The sequence below is a fragment of the Salvelinus fontinalis genome, chromosome 33 (assembly GCF_029448725.1).
Source record: "Salvelinus fontinalis isolate EN_2023a chromosome 33, ASM2944872v1, whole genome shotgun sequence".
Lineage (NCBI taxonomy): Eukaryota > Metazoa > Chordata > Actinopteri > Salmoniformes > Salmonidae > Salvelinus > Salvelinus fontinalis.
Window position 1 is genome coordinate 49,685,653 of NC_074697.1, and position 10,868 is coordinate 49,696,520.

Below are 10,868 nucleotides of genomic sequence, written 5' to 3' on the forward strand. Positions count from 1 at the left end.
CGTCATTGAAAATAAGTATGTGTTCTTAACTTCACGAGGGTAGGGGGCAGCATTCGGAATTTTGGATGAAAAGCGTGCCCAAATTAAACTGCCTGCTACTCAGCCATAAAAGCTAGAATACGCATATAATTAGTAGATTTGGATAGAAAACACTGAAGTTTCTAAAACTGTTTGAATGATGTCTGTGAGCATAACAGAACTCATATGGCAGGCAAAAACCTGAGAAAAAAATCCAACCAGGAAGTGGGAAATCTGAGGTTTGTAGTTTTTCAACTCATTGCCTATCGAATATACAGTGTCTATGGGGTCATATTGCACTTCCTAAGGCTTCCACTAGATGTCAACAGTCTTTAGAACCTTGTTTGAGGCTTCTACTGTGAAGTGGGGGCGAATGAGAGGGGATTGAGTAAGGTCTCTCCCAGAGTGCCATGAGCTGTTCACGTGAGAGATAGCTTGCGTTCCATTGCAATTCTAAAAGACAAAAGGGATTCTCCGGTTGGAACATTATTGAAGATTTATGTTAAAAACATCCTAAAGATTGATTCTATATATCGTTTGACATGTTTCTACGGACTGTAACGGAACTATTTGTCTGCACCTAGTGATCGCGCCTCATGAATTTTGATTACTGGGCTAAACGCGCGAACAAAAAGGAGGTATTTGGACATAAATGATGGACTTTATCGAACAAATCAAACATTTATTGTGTTACTGGGATTCCTGGGAGTGCATTCTGATGAAGATCAGAATATTTAAGTGAGTATTTGAATAGTGAAGTAACTGAATATTTATAATGCTATTTCTGACTTCTGTTGACTACACAACATGGCGGATATCTGTATGGCTTGGTTTTGTGTCTGAGACTGTGACTGTTGTCAAATTGGTAGAAAGCCATAAAACATTATTTGTTGAGTTCTCAGATTATTGCATGGTGTGCTTTTTCCGTAAAGTTGTTTTTATTTTTTTATCTGACACAGCGGTTGCATTAAGGAGAAGTGCATCTAAAATTCCATACATAACAGTTGTATCTTTTAGCCATGTTTATTATGAGTATTTCTGTAAATTGATGTGGCTCTCTGCAAAATCACCAAAGTTTTGGAACTTCTGAACATAACGCGCCAAACTAAACTGAGATTTTTGGATATAAATATGAACTTTACAGAACAAAACATACATGTATTGTGTAACATGAAGTCCTGAGTGTCATCTGATGAAGATCATCAAAGGTTAGTGATTCATTTTCTCTATTTCTGCTTTTTGTGACTCCTCTCTTTGGCTGGAAAAATGGCTGTGTTTTTCTGTGACTTGGCTCTGACCTAACATAATCGTTTGGTGTGCTTTCGTCGTAAAGCCTTTTTGAAATCGGACACTGTGGCTGGATTTACAACAAGTGTATCTTTAAAATGGTGTAAAATACTTGTATGTTTGAGGAATTTTAATTATGGGATTTCTGTTGTTTTGAATTTGGCGCCCTGCAGTTTCACTGGCTGTTGACGAGGTAGCGTCATATACCCTAGTGAGGTTAACTGACTTGACTAGTTAAATAAAGGTTTGTTATGAAAACTTGAAAATCGGCCCTAATTAACCGGCCATTCCGATTAATCGGTCAACCTCTAATCTTGACAGGAAAATGCCACGTCTGATGTGTGGAGACATTTCTCTGCAGCTATTGTAGAAGGAAGCTACATTTGCAAAAATTGTGCCAAATCATATGTGAAGAACACAACAAAGATGAAGAATCATCTGGCCAAGTGCATAAAGTTCCCTCAGCGCTCACAATGCAATCTCTGACAAAAGTCCCTCTACTTCTATTCGAGGTGAAAATTATGAATCAGACACTTTATCGATAGCAACAGCTTATGGTCCTCCTGGAATCAGACGTTTTTTTGACTCAATGGAGGAACGTAGTCAGAAAAATGCTGATGAATGTCTTGCTCGAGCTGTGTATGCAACTGGTTCAACTCTGATGCGCACAGGCAATGTGTATTGGTAAAGATTTATTTCTGAATGTTCTTCGCCCAGCATACACCCCTCCAACCAGAAATGCTTTATCTACTCATTTGCTGGATGCAGAGTTAAACAGAATTCCAGTGAAGGTCAAGCAAATCATAGAGAAAGCAGACTGTTGCAATCATCTCTGATGGGTGGTTGAATGTTCATGGGCAAGGAATAATTAACTACATCATCTCAACCCCTCAAGCGATATTCTACAAGAGCACATACACAAGGGACAAAAGACACACCGGTCTCTAAATTGCAGATGAGCTGAAGGCAGTCAGCAATGACCTTGGACCACAGAAGGTATTTGCACTGGTGACAGACAACGCTGCGAACAAGAAGGCTTCTTGGTCTAAAGTGGAGGAGTCCTACCCTCACATCACACCCATTGGCTGTGCTGCTCACGCATTGAATCTGCTCCTCAAGGACATCATGGCACTGAAAACAATGGATACAATCTACAAGAGAGCAAAGGAAATGGTTAGGTACCGTTGAAGTCGGAAGTTTACATACACCTTCGCCAAATACATTTAAACTCAGTTTCACAATTCCTGACATTTAATCCTAGTAACAATTCCCTCTCTTAGGCCAGTTAGGATCACCACTTTATTTTAAGAATGTGAAATGTCAGAATAATTGTAGAGAATGATTTATTTCAGCTTTTATTTCTTTCATCACATTCCCAGTGGGTCAGAAGTTTACATACTTGGATCAAACGTTTCAGGTAGCCTTCCACAAGCTTCCCACAATAAGTTGGGTGAATTTTGGCCCATTCCTCCTGACAGAGCTGGTGTAACTGAGTCAGGCTTGTAGGCCTCCTTGCTCACACACACTTTTTCAGTTCTGCCCACACATTTTATATAGGATTGAGGTCAGGGCTTTGTGATGGCCACTCCAATACCTTGACTTTGTTGTCCTTAAGCCATTTTGCCACAACTTTGGAAGTATGCTTGGGGTCAGTGTCCATTTGGAAGACCCATTTAAGACCCATTTTTCAACCAAGTTTTAACTTCCTGACTGATGTCTTGAGATGTTGTTTCAATATATTCACATACTTTTCCTGCCACATGATGCCATCTATTTTGTGAAGTGCACCAGTCCCTCCTGCAGCAAAGCAACCCCACAACATGATCCTGCCAACCCCGTGCTTCACGTTTGGGATGGTATTCTTCGGCTTGCAAGCATCTCTCTTTTTCCTCCAAACATAACGACGGTGATTATGGCAAAACAGTTCTATTTTTGTTTCATCAGACCAGAGGACATTTCTCCAAAAAGTACAATCTTTGTCCCCATGTGCAGTTGCAAACCGTAGTCTGGCTTTTTTATGTTTATACTTGCGTACTATTGTTTGTACAGATGAACGTGGTACCTTCAGGCGTTTGGAAATTGCTCCCAAAGATGAACCAGACTTGTGGAGGTCTACAATTTTTTTCTGAGGTCTTGGCTGATTTCTTTTGATTTTCCCATGATGTCAAGCAAAGAGGAACTGAGTTTGAAGGTAGGCCTTGCAATACATCCACAGGTACACCTTCAATTGAAATTATGTCAATTAGCCTATCAGAAGCTTCTAAAGCCATGACATCATTTTCTGTAATTTTCCAAGCTGTTTAAAGGCACAGTCAACTTAGTGTATGTAAACTTCTGACCCACTGGAATTGTGATACAGTGAATTATAAGTGAAATAAGTGAAATAATCGGTCTGTAAACAATTGTTGGAAAAATAACTTGTGTCATGCACAAAGTAGATGTCCTAACCGACTTGCCAAAACTATCGTTTGTTAACAAGAAATTTGTGGAGTGGTTGAAAAACGAGTTTTAATGACTCCAATCTAAGTGTATGTAAACTTCCGACTTCAACTGTATATGAAGGATCATCAAGCACCAATCTACCTCACCAAGCCAAGTGAGAAGAATAAGAGCACCACATTGAAGCTGCCCAGCAGGGAGACCATCCTGTCTGGTCTTCAGATTCCGCTTGCAGATGTAAGAGAAGAAATCTGTACTGCCCTGCCCACTTCACTGTTGCGCCAAGCAGAGGAAACTGCAGTTCTGAAATACATCAAAAACCGTGAAGACTTCTGCCTGAAGTCAATACACACCGCAGCGCCGCAGCGCACATGTTGGACCCCAAGTATGCTGGCAAGAGCATCCTGTCTGGTGCAGAGATTAACAAGGTCATCACTACCTTGTCTCGCCACCTTGGCCTGGATGAGGGCAAAGTTCTTGGCAGTCTGGCGAAGTACACATCCAAGCAAGGGCTTTGGGATGGTGATGCAATATGGCAGTCGTGCCAACATATCTCATCAGCCACCTGGTGGAAGGGACTTTGTGGATCTGAGGCTCTTTCCCCTGTTGCCTCCATCTCCATCATACTCCAAATCCCACCAACATCATCCTCCAAATCCCACCAACATCAGCCACCTCAGAGCACAACTGGTTCTTGTTTAGGAACACACACACACCAAAGCACGCAACAGGCTGACCAATACAAGGGTTGAAAAATTGGTGGCCATCTGGGCAAATTTTAGGCTTTTTGAGCCTGACAACGAGGCATCCTCAACAAGGTTGGAAAGTGACAGTGAAGATGAGGCCTCAGAGTCTGATGTTCAAGAGGTGGACATTGAGGTCCAGGGAGAAGCAATGGAAGCTTGAGAGGAAGACAACCAAAGCTTTAGTTTCTAGACTATCATTTTATAGATGTTGAAAACGTTTTTGGGAGATGCGATGGATCATTGGGAATCATTCAATATTCCCTTTCTTTTGTTGTTCAGTGAAATCCTCCCATGTGAAGAGTCAACTCATTTCATTCAAGTTCGTAACTAAATCGTTTTTGTTTTTTTTCTATTGGAAGGATTTAATAATTTGCAATTATGTCTACTTATGATAAGGTAAAAGGTTTATGTTTCTGTCTCCATATGATATGGTAAATATATCCAATGCAAAAAACATCTACATTTAAATGGTATTAATATTAATTTGCATATACACTGCTCAAAAAAATAAAAGGAACACTTAAATAACACAATGTAACTCCAAGTCAATCACACTTCTGTGAAATCAAACTGTCCACTTACGAAGCAAAACTGATTGACAATAAATTTCACATGCTGTTGTGCAAATGGAATAGACATAAGGTGGAAATTATAGGCAATTAGTAAGACACCCCCAAAAAAGGAATGGTTCTACAGGTGGTGACCACAGACCACTTCTCAGTTCCTATGCTTCCTGGCTGATGTTTTGGTCACTTTGAATGCTGGCGGTGCTTTCACTCTAGTGGTAGCATGAGACGGAGTCTACAACCCACACAAGTGGCTCAGGTAGTGCAGTTCATCCAGGATGGCACATCAATGCGAGCTGTGGCAAAAAGGTTTGTTGTGTCTGTCAGCGTAGTGTCCAGAGCATGGAGGCGCTACCAGGAGACAGGCCAGTACATCAGGAGACGCGGAGGAGGCCGTAGGAGGGCAACAACCCAGCAGCAGGACCGCTACCTCCGCCTTTGTGCAAGGAGGTGCACTGCCAGAGCCCTGCAAAATGACCTCCAGCAGGCCACAAATGTGCATGTGTCAGCATATGGTCTCACAAGGGGTCTGAGGATCTCATCTCGGTACCTAATGGCAGTCAGGCTACCTCTGGCGAGCACATGGAGGGCTGTGCGGCCCCACAAAGAAATGCCACCCCACACCATGACTGACCCACCGCCAAACCGGTCATGCATGAGGATGTTGCAGGCAGCAGAACGTTCTCCACGGCGTCTCCAGACTCTGTCACGTCTGTCACATGTGCTCAGTGTGAACCTGCTTTCATCTGTGAAGAGCACAGGGCGCCAGTGGCGAATTTGCCAATCTTGGTGTTCTCTGGCAAATGCCAAACGTCCTGCACGGTGTTGGGCTGTAAGCACAACCCCCACTTGTGGACGTCGGGCCCTCATACCACCCTCATGGAGTCTGTTTCTGACCGTTTGAGCAGACACATGCACATTTGTGGCCTGCTGGAGGTCATTTTGCAGGGCTCTGGCAGTGCACCTCCTTGCACAAAGGCGGAGGTAGCGGTCCTGCTGCTGGGTTGTTGCCCTCCTACGGCCTCCTCCGCGTCTCCTGATGTACTGGCCTGTCTCCTGGTAGCGCCTCCATGCTCTGGACACTACGCTGACAGACACAGCAAACCTTTTTGCCACAGCTCGCATTGATGTGCCATCCTGGATGAACTGCACTACCTGAGCCACTTGTGTGGGTTGTAGACTCCGTCTCATGCTACCACTAGAGTGAAAGCACCGCCAGCATTCAAAAGTGACCAAAACATCAGCCAGGAAGCATAGGAACTGAGAAGTGGTCTGTGGTCACCACCTGCAGAACCATTCCTTTTTGGGGGGTGTCTTACTAATTGCCTATAATTTCCACATTTTGTCTATTCCATTAGCACAACAGCATGTTAAATGTATTGTCAATCAGTGTTGCTTCCTAAGTGGACAGTTTGATTTCACAGAAGTGTGATTGACTTGGAGTTACATTGTGTTGTTTAAGTGTTCCCTTTATTTTTTTGAGCAGTGTATTTCTGTTAATTCCCAAATATTCCCATGGGATGTTTCCACCTCTGAATATTCCCCAAAATGTGCAACCCTAGTCTGAATACTTTCTGAATGCACTGTACGCTGCTGCTACTCTATGTTTATTATCTATGCATAGTCATGTTACCCCTACCTACATGTAGATATTACCTTGACTACCCCGTAGCCCTACACATTGTACCGCTACCCCTTCTATATAGCCTCGTTATTCCTTTTTATTGTGTAACTATTTTTTCGTTTAGCATTATTATGCATTGTTGGTTAAGGGCTCGTAAGTAAGCATTTCACGGTAAGGTTGTTGTGTTCGGCATGTGACAAATACAATTTTACAGCACTTGAACCCTAATCCCTAGCCTAGCTAATGTTAGCCAGCTATCCACAACGAAATGGAAGTCTTAACACATCATAACAAATGGATGATGGACATTCCCAAATTAATACATACCATACGAAACATAACATAGCATAATAAATGGAGCAGCTTGGATTTAGGTGACGAATAATACGAAATGCTCAGAGTCTAGGTTGAATTACTGCATTCCCACTGGGCACACACTGGTTGATTCAACGTTGTTTCCACATTTCAATGAAATTACATTGAATAGACGTTGAATTAACGTCTGTGCCCAGTGGGTTATTTCATCTGCAATTATTCTTCTGCTATTTATGCTGTTACCAATAATATTGACATGTTAATAATATTTTCTGACTACAATGAATGTGTCATCTTTTAACTCAAATCTGTTAGCTTCAAAAAATGTAAGTAGGTATATCCAGCTGTCGCGCATGGTGTCATAGACGTAACATAGTAAATGTAAATCCAGGACATGCAAATTAGTATGATATGTTGTGTTTGGTATGCTTACATAACACGAACGTCCAGCAACTCAAAGGTTGCGAGTTTGAATCTCATCACAGACAACTTTAGCTTTTTAACTAATTAGCTAATTAACGACTTACTACGTTTTAGCTACTTTGCAACTTAGCAAACCCGTCCCCTAACTGCAACCCATTAAGCTAACCCAGACATGGGCAAACTACGGCCCGCGGGCCACATACGGCCCGTTAGGCGTTTTAATCCGGCCCGCCGAACTTGTCCAAATTATAGTAAAAACCTCATTTTTTTCCCCTTTCCCTGCAATGCCCACGTTTCCCCAATAGATGGCGCACTCAAAACACATTGACCGTTGTTGGAGTGGCGCGTATTTCTTCACTTTAATTTTCACTTCGTTTCACGTCACCATTAAGCCCTTCTGTGAAAATGAGCGGACCAAAGAGAAGGAAAGTGGACAGCGAATGCCGAGTGTTTAATAAGGTGTGGACAACAAAATACTTCTTCACTGAAGTCCGATCAACGGCTGTATGTCTGATATGCCAAGAAGCTGTTGCGGTTTTCAAAGAGTACAATATCAGCCGTCACTTTGCCACGAAGCATGCAAACTATGCTAGCAAGCAGTCAACACAAGAACGGGCGGCTACTGCTCAGAGGTTGGCAGCTAATTTACAGAGTCAACAGAACTTTTTTCACCGACAAACTGCAATTCAAGAGTCAAGTACCAAGGCAAGTTATTTGCTGGCATTCAAATTAGCAAAGGCTAGCAAGCCTTTCTCCGAAGGCAAGTTTTTGAAAGAGTGCATGGTAGAGACAGCAGGTCTCTTGTGTCCGGAGAGCAAAGCCAAGTTTGAAAAAATCAGTTTAGCAAAATCAGTTCATTCAGTTCAAGTCTCTTAAACTGAATGACTTTTACGCTTCACTTAACGAGACCGCGTTTCCAAACCTCCGGAGGACGGCGCAGAAGATGCTGGTGTTGTTTGGCTCGACCTACGTGTGTGAGCAGACGTTTAGCGTCATGAAAATCAACAAAGCCCATCACAGATCCAAGTTAACTGACCAACACCTCAGATCTGTCCTGAGAATTGCCACAACAAAACTAACTCCAGACTTTGATGCACTGGCAAAAAAGGGAGACCAACAACACTGTTCCCACTGAAATGGTGAGTTTTTCTGCTGTGTTATGAAAAAATGCATATGGAAAGTTTGGAAGTGCGTCTTTTAATTAAGAGCAATGCGCATTTACGCACAGCAGCGGTACAGTAGCTTTATTAACACGCCGCACATCGCTCTTAATTTAAATTTACATTTTCAGCTGCAGGTAGGATATTTAATACAGCCTATGTTTGTGTGCTTGGCAACGATACACGTGTACTGTTTGCGCGTGAAGGCGAGGGCGTCCGTGGCGAGTTTGTAGAGCGCGCGGTCAGGACAATCCATCCATGATTTTGCGGAGTTTAACACAAGTAGATATTATTGAGCTTGAGTATTTCGTTGTGTAATAATATGTTTTGAATGTTGAAAGTGATTCCATTTTTCAATAAATGTTGATTTCTTTAACTTTGCACCTTCGATTGAAACTTATTAAAAACAGACGCAATCTTGATAAATCACAGTGCGTATGTTATTTTAATCTATTTACATTTCCTCATCCCGGTATCTGCGAAATAGTATGTAAATGCCATATCTTGCATATTCCTTGAGACAAATTTATTAACTGATAAGGGCTATTTTTCACATTTGAAAGACAGTTAATAAATTGGGTTGTAGTGTTCTTACTGTGCTATGAGGTTTGCACACACTACATTTAATGCTTTAGTATATCCGGCCCAAACACTCCCTCCAAATGCTCCTGGCCCGGCCCCTCTGTCAAATTTTAGAACCCATTGTGGCCCGCGAGTCAAAAAGTTTGCCCACCCCTGAGCTAACCCTTCCCCTAAACAAAACGTAACCCTTTAACCTAACTCCTAAACTTAACCCTAAATCCTAGTCTAGCTAACGGATTTACGTACAGAATAATACGAAATGCTCTGAGACCAGGTTGCTGCCAGCCAACTGAAAACACATTCTGATGGAATGGCTCGTCCTGCGCTTTGTATAAACCCAGAGAATATATTGGTTCCTTTCTTTCTAAATACAGCAATGTGAACGCAAATAGGACTCGGCACACAAAATAGGTGAAGTGAAGTGTCAAAAGAGTTGAGTCCTCTTTCAAAGGCAAGGGCAGTGTGAATACAACGACAACTGTTATTTAGCTTATTTTTTTATTCTCAGAGTTCACTTTAAAGAGGACTGAAATCGGTTATTTTAAAAAGGGGCCTATATGTGAAATCACTCTTGAAAGGAAAAGCATTAGCCAAAACATTGCCTGTCTCCATTGTACAATATTGTAAATTACAACATATTTGTTGGCAGATAAGTGCTCCTGAAAACGTATTGCTACTTATGAATATCAAACGAGATGCTGAATGAATCAATTGCGATAGTTAGAAGCAAAAACTAGCTAGAGCTAGCCAACAGAATCGAGGAGTATCATATTGCTATGAAACAGCTGGCCATTCACATATGGAGCTATTTAGCAGCAGTAATCCACGGATTTAATATATTTTACATTAAAATAGATTAAGGTTTTGGTGAAGGTTAGCTAACGTTACGATTTATCAACACCCAGTAATGATACCGTTAGGTGTGGTGCTGATGATAGTACAGTAACGTTACTGATATCGAGAGCTCGAGCTATTATAGTTCCTTCCAGCTAGCGCAAGCGAGACCTGTCCGGGGACCCTACTCGCCATCTCGCGGATGGAGAGAGACAGGAAAGAGCGGTGTTTCCCATCTGGCCTCCCAAAGCTAGAAAATTAGCATAGCGGATGGAGAGAACAGCTACCGAAAAGTATGGTCAGCTTTGAATTGCAATGTTACCAACGCAATTACAGGTTACCTTGCTTCGTATCTGACCCGATGTGGAAACTTTGCGTATTAATTTCTGCGGAGATCCATGTTCCTGCTCTGGTTCACTATCCGAAGATTCATCCAGGCATCTTGCCGTGGCCTCGACTCGGACTGCCACCGCCATATCGTTCGCCCCCAGGGAATGATATATACAATGACTGGAAGGTGGAGTCAAGAGGAATTAGCACCCCCTTGTGGTCAAGACAGGGCAAAGCCGCACCAATGTGAACTCAATGTATCCTCCTGTTCCTCTCTCACCTTCTTTTGGAAAAGGGTCACAGGTATTCGAGGAGAAGCTGCGAGGAGAAGGAAAGTTGAGCTTGTATGAAGTTGGTGTCAATTAGTGACCCAATCAGTTCTTTCAAATTAATCTTAATCTGTTCTGAGCTGCACTTCATAATGTAATTGAATCCCACATGAATTATGATAGACTCAATTTCCTGATGCTGGTTTGAAATGTTTGGGAGCAGCTTATTGATGTCCTGTACTTGTGCTCCTGGATAGCACAACATTTTTGCTCCG

At 42.3% G+C, this 10,868-nt stretch overlaps 1 protein-coding gene across 5 annotated transcripts in view; it reads right to left on the reverse strand.

Moving 5' to 3' along the window:
* The window catches only part of LOC129832473 (diacylglycerol kinase delta-like), an 89,304-nt gene extending 78,800 nt beyond the window's left edge, over window positions 1–10,504 (reverse strand). For all 5 annotated transcript variants that reach the window (XM_055896568.1, XM_055896570.1, XM_055896567.1 and 2 more), the window contains exon 1: window positions 10,336–10,504. In XM_055896568.1, coding sequence (XP_055752543.1) covers window positions 10,336–10,470 — 135 coding nt within the window. In that variant the 5' untranslated portion in view covers window positions 10,471–10,504. The remainder of the gene's footprint in view (window positions 1–10,335) is intronic.
* Between the last annotated feature and the right edge of the window lie 364 nt (window positions 10,505–10,868).